The sequence below is a fragment of the Podarcis pityusensis genome, assembly GCF_964106645.2.
Source record: "Podarcis pityusensis genome assembly, chromosome: 11".
NCBI lineage: Eukaryota > Metazoa > Chordata > Lepidosauria > Squamata > Lacertidae > Podarcis > Podarcis pityusensis.
This window is the reverse complement of record NC_138036.1, coordinates 63,319,873-63,337,194: the sequence shown is the minus strand read 5'-3', so window position 1 is coordinate 63,337,194 and position 17,322 is coordinate 63,319,873. Positions and strand designations below refer to the sequence as shown.

General features: G+C 42.0%; 1 protein-coding gene across 1 annotated transcript in view; it reads left to right on the top strand.

Annotated features, from left to right (window-relative positions):
- Window positions 1-17,322, top strand: part of PGM5 (phosphoglucomutase 5) — a 108,299-nt gene that overhangs the window by 9,195 nt on the left and 81,782 nt on the right. The window contains exons 2-6 of the mRNA XM_080972774.1: window positions 9,303-9,465; window positions 10,454-10,600; window positions 11,642-11,767; window positions 13,213-13,403; window positions 15,891-16,045. Coding sequence (XP_080828900.1) covers window positions 9,303-9,465; window positions 10,454-10,600; window positions 11,642-11,767; window positions 13,213-13,403; window positions 15,891-16,045 — 782 coding nt within the window. The remainder of the gene's footprint in view (window positions 1-9,302; window positions 9,466-10,453; window positions 10,601-11,641; window positions 11,768-13,212; window positions 13,404-15,890; window positions 16,046-17,322) is intronic.

Genomic DNA, 17,322 nt, shown 5'->3' with positions numbered 1-17,322 from the left:
CCAGCCCAATCTGCATCAGTATACCCAATCAAACTAGGATTGCTGACAGCTGGTAACCTTAACTTAGAATATATAGTACCCTTTAGATACTGCACCACCCTTTTAACTCCTGCCCAATCATACTCAGTGGGAGCATTTACTTTTCTATTAAGTATCCCCACAGTATTGGCTATGTCAGGTAACTAAATGCAAAAGTTTACCACTCATTGACTGATACTCATTGTTGTCTGGCAACGGGTTTGAATTCTGCTGATTCTTTAAGAAGTCGGTGGCCATGGGTGTAGCAACTGTGTTTGCATCTTGCATCTGCATGCTTTCAATGAGTTCATGGATCTTTTGCCTTTGGTTGAGAAGAAATGAGCTGTCTTCTTCTCTTTCAACTTGAATCTTGAGGTAGTACTGAACTTCTCCCAGTTCCTTGACCTCCACTTCTTTGCTAAGATAATTTACAATTTGTGCATAGTCTCATTTGCTGTAGCAATAATCAAGTCATCAATAAATGTTAAAACATATGAGAATTGTCCATTACTTGACTTACTGTACAAGCACTTGTCAGCATGGCCTTCCTTGTAACCAAGCTGTGTCAGCATTCTATGCAATTTTTGGTTCCAGGCTCGAGCAGCCTGTTTGAGTCCATAAAGTCCCTTTTGCAGCTTACACACGAAATGTGCCTGATGTGGTTTTACAAAACCTTTGGGTTGACGCATATAAATGTCTTCCGAAATCTGTCCGTGGAGAAAAGCAGTAGCAATGTCAATGTGTTTCACCTGCATTTGCTTGGAGGCTGCAATACTCAGAAGCATCCTCACGCTGCTGTATCTCACGGTAGGTGCAAAAACCTCATCATAGTCTTCACTATATTGTTGTGAAAATCCTTGTGCTACAAGACTGGCTTTGTAGCATTGCACTTCTCCTTCTGCCCCCTTCTTAACCTTGAATACCCATTTACCACTAATGGCCTTCTTGCTCAGTAAGAGTCCAAGTCTTGTTCTGATGCAGTGCATCCATCTCTTACTGTGCGGCCTTCTTCCAGAGACTGGCTTGTGCAGCTGGCATCTCCTCTATCTCTTCCCTTGTGGAAGGTTCCTGTGGAATCGGCGACCCTGCGAAGTAGGACAGTCTTATTGGTGGGACACCTTTGTTGGTTCTCGATGAGTGTCTGACCTCTGATACTGCGACCGCATCAGCTTCCTCATCCCCCTCTAACATTGACATATCTCCATCTGAATCTTCCTCTTCATCTCTGGTTCCGCCAGGAATCTGGTCCTCTGTTTCTTCTAGTGTGTTGCCTTTAGGAGGGGCTATGACACTGGAAGGCAGCTCAGGACTTTGCCGGGATATAGAAGGAAAGTACACAAGTTCTTTAATCTTTTCTGAGTCCTCAGAAAAATCCAGAACACTAGTTTTAGTATCAGCTTTGCTGTGTTCATCAAAATATACTGCATGGTGCGCATTTGTCTTACCAATTTGTAAGTCCATAATTCTGTATCCCTTGCCTCCAGAGGTGTACCCCACAAGGATACCTGCTTGCGCTCTGGAGTCAAGCTTGTGTCTGTGTTCTTTGGGGACATGGTAGTAACAGACTCTCAAACACACATATGTGTGACAGATTGGGAACTCTCCCATGCCAAAGTTCGAAAGGTGTGCACTTTGCCCTCTTTGTTGGCAATCTGTTCTGGAGATACACTGCTGTATTCACTGCATCTGCCCACAGCTTGTGTGACAGGGATGCATCCTTTAACATGCTTCTGGTCATTTCCACGATGGATCTGAACTTTCTCTCAGCTATGGAATTCTGTTGTGGTGTGTAGGCAATTGTGGTTACATGTTCAATTCCCTCCTTCGCCACAAGAGTCTGCATTTCATGTGAGCAGTACTCACCTCCATTGTCAGTCATTAGCATAGCTGGAGCTCTATTGAACTTGTTTTTGACCATGCCTATGTATTTCTGGAACATTTCCAGTGTGTCACTCTTTTCTTTGATGAAATACACTACACAATAATTGGAGAAATCATCAAGAAAAATCAGCATGTATCTGTCCCCCCCCCCCCCAGTAAGGGAACACTCATTTGTCTACATAAGTTACTGTAGACTATATCAAGCACTTTAGTGCTTCTCTGCTCTGTGCAACGTGGAAATGAAGGTTTTAAAGCTTTCTCAGTAATACAACCTATGTATCAATGTTGGAATTGTGTTGATAGCTGTTACCTGCAGTCCTTTTGCAAGTTTATCCTTCTGTAAGTCTAGAATAAGGGACGCGGGTGGCGCTGTGGATTAAACCACAGAGCCTAGGGCTTGCCAATCAGAAGGTCGGCGGTTCGAATCCCCGCAACAGGGTGAGCTCCCCTTGCTCAGTCCCTGCTCCTGCCAACCTAGCAGTTCAAAAGCACGTCAAAGTGCAAGAAGATAAATAGGTACCTCTGGCGGGAAGGTAAATGGCGTTTCCGTGCGCTGCTCTGGTTCGCCAGAAGCGGCTTAGTCATGCTGGCCACATGACCCAGAAGCTGTCTGCGGACAAATGCTGGCTCCCTCGGCTGATAAAGCGAGATGAGCGCCACAACCCCAGAGTCGGTCACGGCTGGACCTAATGGTCAGGGGTCCCTTTACCTTTTTAAGTCTAGAATGACGTTGGTGTCTCTGTGTCCGAGCCTTCTATGCTACAACTGCAGGTTCGCCTCATCCTTCTGGCTTTGCGGATCTCTCTGAAAGATCAGCCCTCATATACACCATTTATTAGTTTAGCTTGAACAAACACTTTACCATTCTTTGTAACCTTGCATTGTCCATTTCCAAACGTTATCTGGAAACCCTTTTTGGACACACTAATCAGATTGCAGCTGAGCTGTAGAGCATACAGGACTCTTTCCACTGTAGTATGTAAAATTTGATTGTCTATATTAAATTTCAAATTCACAGAACCAGCCCCTCTCGCTTGGACAATATTTCCATCTGCAATCTCAATTTCTGATCCTACCGCATCATTTATCTCATGCGAGCTGGCACCATGATCCAGGATCCACTTACTGCTTTTATTTTTACAATTCTGGACAGCTAAATTCCTTTCCTGTAGCAGCCAGGTGCATTCAGGTTCCCTCTTCTTTTCCCCTTTTGGCTGAAAAGGGAGGGGTATCTTTGTTTTGGGTACTATACAGTTCTTAGCAATGTGGCCTTCCTTCTTGCAATTGAAGCAAACTACTATTTTCTGTGTGTCTTTGGGCCTTGCAAACTGCCTAGACGCATAATTGCTGTCTTTACTCCTAACATTTCTTTCTGGAGACTCAGCTCTCCCTCTGCACTCTTCCTCAAATAAGTGGTCAGGACCCTTCTTTGTGGTCCATTATACTAACAAATGCATCAAATTTTGGTCCTAGGGATGATAACAGAAATGATGTCTTCATTTCCTCATCAAATGGTTTAGGAGTAAGCTGAATCTTTTGAATAATTTCAGTAAACTGTTCATATGCTGTGTGAATTCATCTTTAGAATTCATTCTGAGTCTAATACTTATGTATTAACATTCTGTAGGAGCTCTTCATGGTGTCTCCAAACATGCGCTCTATGTCACTTAAAATTTGAGATGTACTATCTTCAAAATTTATCATTGAGAGGTGTTCATCGCGAAGCCCATTCAAATGATGAATCTGGCTTTACTGTTCTTTTCTTCCCAAGCTCATATCTTGATTAAATCACCCTCATCTGTGGTTGTAGGCCAGGGGCTTTTTATAGCTTCCAGGACTCCTTTTGTATCTAGGAGTGCTATTAAGCGTTGCTTCCAGTTCACAAAATTATGTTCATTTAGCACAGGCAGGCCTCGGCCTAGATCACTATCAACTAGCCATCACACTAGCCATCTCAAAAATATAAAACAGATCTTCACTGCCTTAGGTAACTGTAACCTCTGAGGGAAGGGAGAGGGTTGCTTAATCCCCACTGGATAACCAGGAAGTAAAAAAAAAATTATGCAACTCTGGGCCCATAACCCATGGTGGGAAGGTTTACTTTAGCAGAGTTAAACAATCCCCATTATAAGTTTATGCAGCGATCAGCTTGTTACTGACTCATCTGAGTTCTACTAATAAAGATGCCTTCCTGGATAAAAATCCCTTTGAATCCCTCTTAAAGAATGCACACACAAATCTGATTCATGTTAATATAAAACTAGTTTACTCTCAGATTCATGTAGGTTTACAGAGCTGTACCTGAAGGCAGGCTTAGGTTACATAACATGCTAATAAACTATACCAGAGGGAAGTTGGTCCTGAGGTAACTGCAACTGAGCAGTTATCTTTCAAAACTACCAGCAACCAACAAACTGGTTGTCACAGCAACCAGTTAGAACATGGAGGCCGTTAGTCCTCTGTCGGAATGTTGCACTTGACTGTAGCTTTAAATCCCACAATATCTTGATATATCACAATGTCTGAAATAAGGGTGAACTATGTAGAGGTGAATGGGGTCAACTGTTACCTAGGCAGAGAGAGGTGGAGAGGAAGAAGCTGCCAAACCTCGTGTTGATTCGTGGACAGGGTGGAGTGGAGATGGAAAGCAGAAGAGTGAGGCGCTGGAGGGGGAACCTGCACCCCAACATCCAGATTCTCAACACAGGGCGACACAGACAAACGCATGCGCATATACACAGAAGGGCAACAGGAATCCGGAGAAGCATTGACTGGCTTCATGGATTTTCCTACCGTAGTTCTGAGGGTGCAGGAGGAGGAATGCCTCCCTGGCCAGCAGCATCCTAGTGCATTTGCTTCCCACTTGGTTGTCTCCTCTCAGCCCCTCATGATGTGGTTTGATCTGGAGCCTCGTGATTTGAGAGGGTGGGAGTGGAAGGGGGGGTGTCAAGCTACCATCTTCAGTCCAGGTAGGGAGGAGAGGCAGCGGCAGGGGTGGGGGAGCAGCTCTGAGGTGAAGATGCACATCCGCTGAGGCTGCTGCTGCCTTCCTCCTTGGGAAATTGGGTGCCCTCCCTCAGTGCGAGGGGAAGGGATTGTGGCGCCGGGGAAGAAGGCGAGTGAGCAAAACAAAGAGATGGTGGTGCGCTGCTTGTCCTCCCCTTTTCCAAGCTTGGGTATGTGAAGTCCCCTTCCCTCTACAGATTTTAATCCCAGCAGCAGTGACTCTCCCCTTCCTGCCAAGAAAAGTCTCAGTTCAGCTGAGCCACCCCCCGGGAAGCTGTCAGTCCCCAATCCTTCTGTTAAAATTTCCCTCAAATTCTATTCAGATTCACCTGACAAGGTATTGCCAGGTCAAAACAGGTCATAATGTGGATTCAAAACCAGTTTTGGATGATATATTGATGTATTTCCCAGCCCTAGTGGCTGGTTGAAACTGCTGAGGATGGGGGATAGAAGGATATCATGGAGAGTGGGACTGGGGAACAGAGAAGGATGACAGTCCTTCTCTCCTGCCCCCGCCTGTATTCAGCTCCTGCAGTTGGAATAGCAGGACTCCCATTCCCCCTCTTTCCTCCCAGGGAAAGGACTGCAGCACTGGGATCTGGGGGAGTGAGTGTCAGCAACCCCTAGGAGCAGAGGAAGCAGAGTCAGAATCGGAGGGCATAGCCTGTTCACTCAGGACCTTGTGATGCTCCCATTGTAGGGAACATCATCATCATCTTCCTCCTCCTCACTTTTAATTTGTATACCGCCTTTCTATCTTACAATACTCAAGGCGGTTTACAAGCTGAAGAAACAAAGAATGTACACCTTATAACAATCTAATGCAACACAAAAATGTGATAATAAAACAGACACATCCTGCCCAAATTCAGTGCCTTGCCCCATCTTTAAAAGCTTATGGGGGTGCATACCAACCTATTGGAACAACTCAGTTGCTCCATGCAATTCTGAACTCCTTACCCTGTTCTTGGACTTCTTAAACAGGGCAACTGCTTCTAGCCTGGCTGGCCCCACCTTTTCTGTCATCAAACCAGAACTTAGTAGCTGCTGGGACTTATACCTGTTGCTGAGCCTGCCTCCCTTTTTTGCCTTCAGTAATCTCCCCCAACAAATGGTTTACATTTAAGACTTTCTTTTTTAATCCTCTTCCACTGAGTTTACACATAACCTTAGATAAATGAATAGTTCAAGGGACTCTGAAGTTATTTCTATATTAAGCAAAAACAATGGGTAAATAAAGCTTTGAAATTATAGCTTTCTTAGTTGGTTTCTGCTTAACACCATTTTGTTGTTGTTGTAAGAATGGGTTGAACAGCCACAATTCACACTATGTTTGGCAACTGCAACCTACCAGGCCAAAGTGTTCTGAAGTGCACTGTACTCTGGCCTTTATTTTTAACACAGAAATCTGACTCGGTGAAAGCTGCAGGTCCCAGCAATCAGTCATCTCTTTAATCAAGCTGAAAGGCCACCGTGAAAGGCAGTTGCTGTCTGTTCTCTCTCATGCCAACTGAAGATCTAAGCATACAGTTTCAGATTCTTGCATCTTCATGGAGACTCCCAGATTTCCATTCATTGCTACCTGTATACTTCCATGTACAGTGGTACCTCGGGTTACATACGCTTCAGGTTACATACGCTTCAGATTACACACTCCGCTAACCCAGAAATAGTGCTTCAGGTTAAGAACTTTGCTTCAGCATAAGAACAGAAATCGAAATCGGGCTCTGGCAGCGCAGCGGCAGCAGGAGGCCCCATTAGCTAAAGTGGTGCTTCATGTTAAGAACAGTTTCAGGTTCAGAACAGACCTCCGGAACGAATTAAGTACTTAACCCGAGGTACCACTGTAGTTGAAAAGTTAATGGGGCTTAACCAGGACTCTTGGATTGCCAATCTAGCCATACAGAGTTTGGCTGCGCAGTTTTTTGTGCATACCACATGGGATAAGTTCTTTCTCATTAACTTTAGTGTTGTTATGTCATTGACCAGGATAGCTGACAGCAGATTTTTCTTAATAATGTCAGGCTCTTAGCTGAATATCTGTACTTTAGAGCGCTACATAAACTAATAAATGGCTGTACTAAGAAAGGATGTAAATTAGTGTTGCAATTTAAATTACTGGTACATTTTTGTAATGATAGTTTGATTTTAGTAGCATTTCTTCTTAAAAAAACTATTTGAGATTGGAAGACCACTCGATGACACAAAATTTCTGGCCAGTTCTAGTCTTATTGCAAAATTAGTAGCTTTGGGTGGCCCAGATAAGCACTACAATGTGGACGTAAATCTCATACATATCAACTCTTTTTGCACATCTTCCTTACTGAATCAGAGTTGCTGGCATCTGTTTGTTTCAAAAGACAATGGAATGAAGTCCAAGCACAGGAGAATCACAGTGCCTGCTGTGGCTGTAGAGGCTAGTAACTTGTGACTGCTGTCCCCCGCGTTCTTTTTGCTGTCTTAGCAGCACTGAAGTGACCTCCCTGGAGTGCAAGCCTGGGCAGTGTTATGGAGGTCCTGGACTGGCCAGACAACAAGACCCCTCTCTCAGCCTCACTGATAGGGTCCAAAGGAAAGCTTAGCTGCAGGAGTTGTTGGAAGGAGGTGTATGAGACACCATCTACCTGTCTTGGGGACTTGGATTTGTGTAGGGTTGACTCCTGAGCCCTTTCTTCTCCCAAAGATGTCTTGCAAGGCAGCAGGTACAGGTTCTTCCTCAGGGTTTACTCCCATAGCCTTTCTCATGAATAAGTATAGCCGCAAGGCAGCAGAGGTTGGAGCCTCTATTTGTCTTGTTCCTCAATCCGACAAAGCCTGTCTTCACATGGAGGGGAAGTCCCTAACTCACCAAAGGGTTTGAGACCCAGTTGAAGTCATTTCCTGTGTTGTGGCTGCTGTCATGGCATGCTTTAAACCATATTATGGTGTTATGGCTGAGTAGGGATTTGGACTCTGGCTTCCTGTTAGATATGAAAAATGGTCCATCAAGACTTTGAGTCTTCTGGATCCTTAATAAAATGACCTTGGACAAATTGGTGAATTAGGAAAGCTTTATTATGCTTGCAAGCGGGTGACCTGGTTACACAAAGTGTCAGAGGAGGCACACAGAAACAGGAAATTATACAAGTATTTAAAGTCTTGAAGTTCATTCTCCCCCTCCCTTACAGAAAAGGCGTGGAAAGTCCCCAGCGTATCTTGTTTGTTTAATTAGCATAATAACATCCCATTTCCCTTACTAATCATTGTACAAATATGGTCACACACACCCCTAGATAACTTTATTGACATATCAGCAGAACATTTTTATTGCAGACCACAAGCTACCCTAATTTCTATGCTCCTATCCACTGTATGTTAAGTTCAAGCCACTTCCTTACTTGATGAAGACAAGTGTTTAACCAACAGGCAATAGCACTGTATGTTTGTTTAACCAACAGGCATAGATGCGTGCATAGATACGTGTTCATGTTCCAATCGTGTAGCTACATCATGTGTACTTGCAAAGTTCTTGTAAAGTTCACTTTGTGGTTAGGCATCTGTTCTTTTGAAGTAAATAAAGCATCAATAGTTGCTAATGCGAAGGTAAAGAATTGCTTTTAGGTTAGAAGCATCTTATTAAAAAATGGCCAAGCTATAGTTTACTGAAATGAGTACACTCAAATAAATGTTTGAATAAGTTGAATAAAAACATCTTATTCTAAAAGCAATGAAGAGGCAACAATTATCTCTGACACTTCCCAGATCTGCTTATGCCACCCTGGCTCTTGCATCACATCATTCTAGACAATGCTAGGTTGCAATAACTCTTTTCTAGTTACCATATCTTTTAATCTTATAATTTAGGACATGATTCTCAATCTGCACATTTTCTGATTTCAATTTTGTAAAAAGGTTCATACAATTATATCTACTATATAATAATATAATATATCTACAAAAGTTATAATCTGCAGAATTATCTCCTCACTGAAGTTATGTCTCACCCCAACATTATATTCTTTTAGATTCCAGGGTTTTAAAAAATACATTTTTTGTCGCAGAAATCATTTTTATGATTATGTTAATTAAGTAACATGAGAATCATTTTAATATTGCTGTTCATTAAGTCTTATGACAGAGGTCAATGACAAAGCGCATAGAAGCCCATTACGCCCCTTTTCCTGCCACTTGTTGCTCGTATTACTTTATTTTTGTTAGCTGCCCTGTGACCATTTTTGGTGAAGGGTAATACAGAAATCTTTTAATTAATAAATAATTTAAATAAAATAATTTGTATACTGAACTTATAGATGGCACTGTTTCTTCATTATGTTTGTTTGGTATCATTGAGCATCACTCAGTAACTCAACCCCATGCCAACAAAATGTGATCTTGTTCTTTTTATCTGGCTCGTCTAGATTGGAAGATTGGTTATTGGTCAGAATGGCATCTTATCCACCCCTGCTGTTTCTTGCGTTATCAGAAAGATCAAAGCAGCCGGTGGGATTATTCTGACTGCTAGTCACTGCCCTGGAGGACCTGGAGGAGAATTTGGAGTTAAGTTTAATGTTGCCAATGGAGGTATGTAATTTTAAGATTTATGTTATCAATTGTTTTGAAGAAAGCAGATTGAAAATAGACTTTTATACTTGTCTAAAAATTCAAAAATACTGTTTCTATATTTTTCTAAGCAGTCTAAGATTTTAATAGATTCAGTTATTTTAGTGGGTTGTATCCTAGAGAAACCAACAGGTGCTCAGTGATCAAATGTCCTGGAGGCTTTGCCAACTTCTTTTTAGATATTTTATACATGCCATTATTATTGTCTTTTGCACAATCTGGTGTCGTTTGAAACCTACTAGTATGAAGTCTCATTTTTATATACACGGAAGTCCTTTGGATGGTCACCCTACTTGGTCATGTAGGGTGTTGTGCAAGCCCATAGAAAATTGTATGACATTTATTTATCAAACATATACCCTTCTTTTTCTGGCAGTTCAGTTTCATGTAGTCCTGAATATGAGTGCATATTCTCATTTGCATCAATAGAAACATCCATTTCGTTCCGTAGGGCTCAAATCGATTTTGCTATGCCAGCAGATATATGCATGCGTGTCAGTTTAGTGTATGAGAGGCTTTGTGTGCATGTGGCTTTATCTCACTGAATTGGGGTATTAGTTTTGGGGTCAAAGCTTCTTTGAATGCACTTGTATTTTCTTCTTTTTAGTTCCATGTAGCAGACTAGGAAAATTAACTATTATTCACCAAATTCAAAGGGCTTAATTACATTTCTTAGGAGATCAAAGGCCAGAGACTTAGGCTGTTGACGCATTAGAATTCAAGACAATGATAAAAGGAAGCATTCTGTCGGCTACAAACATCTACAATATAACTTTCATGTACTGCTGATATGTGTGACACTATTTTAAGTTTGCATTGTTTCTCAGTTTAACACTATACCAAATCAATACTCTGATCCTGAGCATATTTTACTCCAGCAGTTTTTCTGAGTGTGTTCAAACTACCTATACTGTACTGACTTTATAAATGTATGCATTTATAATTGCAGGACCAGCTCCTGATGTTGTTTCTGACAAAATCTACCAGATCAGCAAAACCCTTGAAGAATATGCCATTTGTTCGGACCTGAGAATTGACTTATCTCGGCTAGGAAGACAAGAATTTGATTTGGAGAACAAATTCAAGCCTTTCCGTGGTATTGTATTCTTTGTCATAGCTTTGGTCTCCATGTTGTCATGTGAATATAATGTCTCCCAGCTGCTCAGCTCTTACAATGAAGTTAGATTGTCCATTCCAATCTTTAGGAGGGCTTTTCCCCTATGATCATTTGAGGGTTTCAGGAAATCTTTGATACACCTTATTATGCCATTTTGGAGTCAATGTTTCACAGGCTATGATTGACATCCAGCCCAGCCCTGTAACTCACTGTATTTACTTTAATTGTATTCTTATTTCATGTTAGCTTCTAGAACTTTATTTCACCGGGCATATTCATTTTTAGCTTCTACTTGCTGAGCTTTAAACTTTAGCTTTACATTCTGATTCCTTCATTACATTCTACTTAGTTTTGATTATGGTAGGTTTTTGTTTTTATTACTTTAGGTTTCTAAATCAATTGTTTGTTTGCTTTTAAAACAACTGCTATTTTTATTTGTTGTTGCTGTTGTTATTTTGTTCTATTTTAAATAGTGGGCAACATTTTTGAAAAGGGAGCATGGACATTTCTAACAGATATAAATACGATCCAGCCAGAATTAAGCACCAAATCCTATTTAATATGATGGGAAAGACATGAACATGTGCTTAACTTCACTATGGAAATCAACAGGACAGCAGTAATAAATGTTGGTTGGCTTGTGATACTTATAAATAAATGATTTTTTGCTGGAACATGGGTGTCACTTTATCTCTAATTTCATCCTAGACGATACGACTGCCCTATTTACCCTTGCCTGTGGTCCTATCTCTTGGGTATCCTCCTTGATTATGGCACCTTGCTTAGCCTTCACTTGGCAAATAGGATTTTTGCTTACTCCTAGAATATCTAGAATATTGACAATAGGAGGCATCTGACATCACCCCACAATAACAGGAGTATTTTTGTGGGCACTTGGCTGCTGTATTTGCTTGAGGCATTGTAGAGGGATTAGGCCCCAAAGTTTCTGTGCCATCTATTTTCAGTTGCTGAAAGACAACATACACTAACTAGATATTTCTTGGACCTTTATTTGCACAGTTGAAATAATAGATTCAGTGGAAGTCTACCTCAATCTTCTACGGACTGTCTTTGACTTCAGTGCCATCAGAGGGTTGCTAACAGGGCCAAATCAACTTAAGATCAGAATTGATGCCATGAATGGAGGTAAGGAAGCTCATTTTTATACATGTAAAATGCTAATATAATGAAAATAAAATGTTGTTTCAAACATGAGCATGATAGCTAGGTAGTTGCTATGCAGTAATAATTTGTACAGCAATCCTAAACAATGCTCACTAGAATAAACACATTAAACACATTGGGTGGTATTCAACTAATGTTTATTCTGATCAGATCTATTGAAATTAATGGGCCTAACTCATGTTCTTTCATGATACATGGGTCTACTCTGAGTAAAACTGAATTGAATACCACCCATTGGGACTTACTTCTGAGAAAACAAACAGAATTGCACTGTTAATGTTACAAGTACAGTGTTCAAAATGTTTCGAATATATTATCCAAGTAATCTTTACAACAGGGGTTGTCAACCTGGTCCCTACTGCCCACTAGTGGGCGTTTCAGGATTCTAGGTGGGCAGTAGAAAGTTCTACAGCACAAACTGAATCCTCCTTCCATCGAGCGCTGGTGGGTGGTAAGGAAATTTTACCATCAAGAAAGATGCATTAGTGGGAGGCAGATATAAAAAGGTTGACTACCCCTTCTTTACAACATAGCTCAGTATTCTTATCCCCGTGGTTGGGGTGAAGACGGAGACTGAGAAACCTCCTATGTCAGAGACAAGTCTGAGTGAAAGGAACTTTATGTAAAGATAGGCTATTTCTTCAGATGAAAATTTAAGATTGAATTGAGTTGGCCCTGATAAAGAACAGTCATAGGAAGGGACAGGTCATATTGTATTAATAAACTCCATAGCTTTGCCCTGGGTATAAAAATGGAATGAGACAATGTCTTTTTTGTCTCGTTCCACAAAACTCTAATGTTATGGAATAAGGGCAATTCTTAAAACAGAGAGTTTCCGGGAACCCCAGGTTCATGTGTGAAATATTGCCTTCAATAACTGCAGATTCAGACACTCTGGTGAAGTTTTCTTACTTGACTATGCCAGCTATGGAAGGTACATAATTGCTGGCCTGGTTATCCAGTGTCAAAGCTTTCTCATATGACTGTAATGTACAGGCACTTTTAAACACGTACTTTTCCACAAACACTCTATTAAGACTGTATCATGTGACTTTCTGCTCGTTTTGCTTTGGCGTTTGTTTATCTGAATAGAGATAAATGGCTTCTTATGAAGAAGGGATTTGAATGCTATCAAAAGGGTTATTTAGTAGAATTGTTAGAGTTGAGCACAACTGGATTCCTGTGCTTTGTGATATTCCAGTGCTCCCTTTCAGATTGAGAATATTTCTCATTCAACAGAAAACTGTCCTCTTTTTTCTGAAGCCTCTGTCATAACTTGTAGTGAAGTTTATGATGTCCTGTTTAATATAAATTCATCCCATTTCTGTTTGGTCAAAATGGTGGGTGTTCTATCTGGACATTAATTAAAAGATGGTCCCTAAATTGGAAAACAATTCTTTTTGTAGTGATGGGTCCCTATGTCCGGAGAATCCTGTGTGATGAATTAGGAGCTCCTGCTAATTCTGCAGTTGACTGTGTTCCTTTGGAGGATTTTGGTGGCCAGTATCCTGACCCGAACCTGACATACGCCACTTCTTTGTTGGAGGCAATGAAAGGAGGAGAGTATGGCTTTGGAGCTGCTTTTGATGCTGATGGAGTAGGTATTTGTGTAAGATCAGATTTGGTAGTTTAAGAGTTGTCTTTATTTGTTCAACTTTGACATTCACAGAGGGACTTTCAAATAAATGCCTATTTAAAAATGTGGGAGAAACTGAAGATCTAGCTACCAGCTATGCCCTTGAAAATTCCTCTGCTGTTTATGAGCAGCTCAGTTTTTCAAAGATTACTCAGTGTTGAATCAATTCAACTTTAATTGCTTACACAAAGGTCACAAGTGAAAACTATCAACCAGCTCTCATGCTGCTGGAAATGAAAAATAATATTTCATATTGGCCTGAATATAACCTGCACGTTTCCCCCCAAATTCTGACCGTGAAAAGTTAAAGTGTGGCTTATATTCGCGACCTTACACTACCAGCAAAGCGGCATGACTCCCCCACCCAGAAGCAGCCGAGGTATTGTTTCCCCCCACCCCATGAATTTTAAAGTTGTGGCTTATTTGCGGGTGTGGCTTATATTTGGGCCAATATGGTACATAGATGTTAAATTCAGTGAGGCTTACAGTTTTGAACATGTACTGCAACCACAAAGTCTTTTTTTTAATGGAGGAACTAAATAAATGCAAGCTTGTGCAAATATTACTTTAAAACAGAAAGATACTTTGGAGGCGAAAAGTATTTCGAAATGCTACTTTGGGGGCACACTTTCATCTCCTCTTTGAAGGGCGCAGTTCTATTCACTCTAGGTTGCATCTCCATTTCAGGGGACAGAGTAGTGAAACTGGAATGGCTTCTTCAATCCAATTATTGCTCCCACTCTCCTCATCTAGCTTCTGATCCTTTCCCTTCTGGGTTGATCTGCCTGGAAAGACTTCCTGCTTGGTGGATGGAAGATTCCCAGGGCATGATCTGATAGGCAAGAAGTGCCGGGAGTTCTCCCCTTTCACTACATGGCTCAAGCAGGTATAAAGGAAACAGTTGATAGCCCCACTCTTGAGTAGCAAGTTTGAGTAAGGGTCTAATTTCAAAATCTATCTCACAGATAAAGACCGTTTACTGTTTCCAAGCAGTGGTAGTTGCAGCCCAGCGCAGCTCCTGGAGAGCTGAGGGTGGTGGTGGTGATAAAAAGACTTGCCTGTGCAGCAGGTTGACATCTCGGTTGGCCTCAGCCAGCCACAGGGGCTGACGGAATTGCCTTCAAAATTCAAACAGACCAATCCAGGCCCTGGTGGGTGGGGCAGTGCTTTGACGACAGACCTGGCAGAGCCAGTCTTTGGTCACTTACGCCACTGGGGCGTAAAAGCCGGCTGCATTGCAAGCAGGCAGGGCAGTCTGGAATGGACACCCCACCTGCCCACCTTGTATGTTGTGGCTCTGCCTGGAGGTAAGAGGGCAGCACACATGTCTGGCCTTGCTGTAGAATTACTCGGTTGCCATCTTTGGGGCCAGGGAGGAATTTGCCTGCAGACAAATTGGGCCTGTCTGGAGGATTTCCCTTCCTCATAGCAACTGTCACAACATTGGTGGAAAAAGGCGTTGGTTTTGATCCTTACTCAAAAGCTAGGAGGTGGGTTGGTGCCCCACCCCCAGATTCAGGATTAAAATTCAGGGTACCCCAGTAAATAAGTCCAGGGGTAGAGTTCTGTCTGAAAGCCCAGATGGGGCTAGTGGGCAGTAGAAGATTTCAAATGGTGACCTGGCAGGATTTGATTTGTGTCAAGGGGGGAGGCTTAACTCCAGGATTGACCCTGACGGAGTTATCAGCCAGCAGTTGTGTTGGCTGATTCAGGATACATATCCAATGCCTATGCCAAAACCAACTTACACCTGTAATCAATAATGTGGTTGCCTTTTGATCCCAAGCTGGTGTCAGCCATTTTCTGCTTCTACACTTCCAAACCCCTCCCCTCAGTGACTCCTGGCCCACTGTGCTTGGGTCTGCAAAATGTTGCTAGTGAAATATATTTCTTTCCTGATTTTCTAGTGTAGAATGCTAGTGCCCTTTTATCTTAATCAAACTCCATGTGAGCCAATAAATAGACCATGATCCCTCCAGAAAAGATTTGTTTTAGGGTGAGAAAGAGACAGTATAATGTTATGAAATATAAAATTTATTATAAATCATGTTTCCCCTGATTTAAAATGTTCCCCAAATGTATTCAAACAACTTAGAATTTCCCCTGAGTTTTGGAAACAACAACAACTTATTATTTATACTCCGCCCATCTGGCTTGGTTTCCCCAGCCACTCTGGGCAGCTCCCAACCAAATATTAAAAACACAATACAGCCTAGTCAAGCCTAATCAATAGAAATATTATTTTTTAATGGGAAGCATATACGTACATGTATCTCAGTGCTATGAGACTGGAGCCAAGGAAGAGTTATGAGCCACCCTTTTGCTGAATTGTGTGTGAGGGAATGTAGAAAGACCCCCAGCTTGAAGATGACCAATTTTACAGTTGTGGATGAACCTCTCTACTTATTTTTTCTGCCCTACCCCTAATACGCTTTCTTTCTCTTCCAGGACCGCTATATGATCCTAGGTCAAAATGGTTTTTTTGTGAATCCTTCAGATTCATTGGCCATCATTGCTGCCAATCTCTCCTGCATTCCCTATTTCCGCCAGATGCCCGTGCATGGGTTTGGTAGGAGTATGCCTACTAGCACAGCACTCGACAGGTAAGGCAATAAGATTCACTAGTGTGACTGATTCCTCAGAGACTTCAGCATCATTCACCAGAATGCCAGTAACACCAAAAGCAGCTAATTAGTGATACAGCTTTCAGTATAGACAGCAAAATATTCAAATAGGATCCCAAACAAGGATTGATGTACCCCCTTATTAAAAACCTGAAATTGTTGGTTCATTTTAAGAAGTAATGTGATTTGGATTTTTTATTTTATTTGGCAAATATATGTAAAAGGAAGAATATATATATATATATATATTAAAAATGTGATCTGCTGTGACTGTTTTCTGCCTGTAGTTTTATGGGCAGGACAAGTTAATCTTGATCAAAACAGTTGGCCAGCATCTCTCAGGTGAACTGGGCTAAGTATCTGAAAATCGTTACAACCTTCCTTTTTGCAGCTCCTTTTACCCAGAACAAGTCTATTTGCTGAAAATTGTTTCCGATTCATATGAATCTATAGACATGTACACTAACCTCAGCAATGTAGTGGGAATGATGTGCAGATCAGCTCTATTGCAATATTTCAGCTATTTCCTTCTTCTGAACAGTAGTCTAATCAACATTTCCCCCATGGTATTCAGAGAGCCTCATTTTTTTAAAAAAGTGAAAACTCAAAGCAAAAGCCTAGGTCTTGTCCTTCTGTCCACAGAAGGTTTTTTGATATTAACAGAAGGGGAGGGGAGGCAATTTTTGCAAATTTCCTCTGGTACTCTTGCCCCTCCTAAAATATAATTGAGAGGATCGGCGAACCCTCCAGAATAGGGATAGCAGACGTCCCCGGTTCCCAGGGACAGTCCCCAGATTTGCAAATATGTCCCCAGACAAATTCCATCCCCGGAAAGTCCCCGGATTTTATTAAATGTCCCCGGGAAACGTGGCAGCAGCAGTGGCAGTCTCAGAAGCCTGGAGCCAGCAGACTTCATTGAAAAAAATCTGGTAACCATAGGCTAACTGGAAGCAGGAGAGAAGTTTAAGTGGGGAGGGAAGGAAAAACACTGAAGGGACAAGAAGCACGCGTGAGGGGAAGGAGGTGGCTAACTGGATTCAGGAGAGGGGAATTTAAGGGGGAGAGGAAAGGAAGGCAAAAGTTCTCCCCCCCCCTTGCCAGCCCCCCTCTCCCTCCCACCTGCATGTTTTCCGGCTGCCTGCACGTCCCTGGTAGGCTTCCCTGGACGCAGCAGCAGCACCGGAGCATGGAGAGGAGGAGGAGGCTGTCAGCTGCACTCCTAGCCACCGGAAGCTGAGCCGGATGGGCTGGAGCCT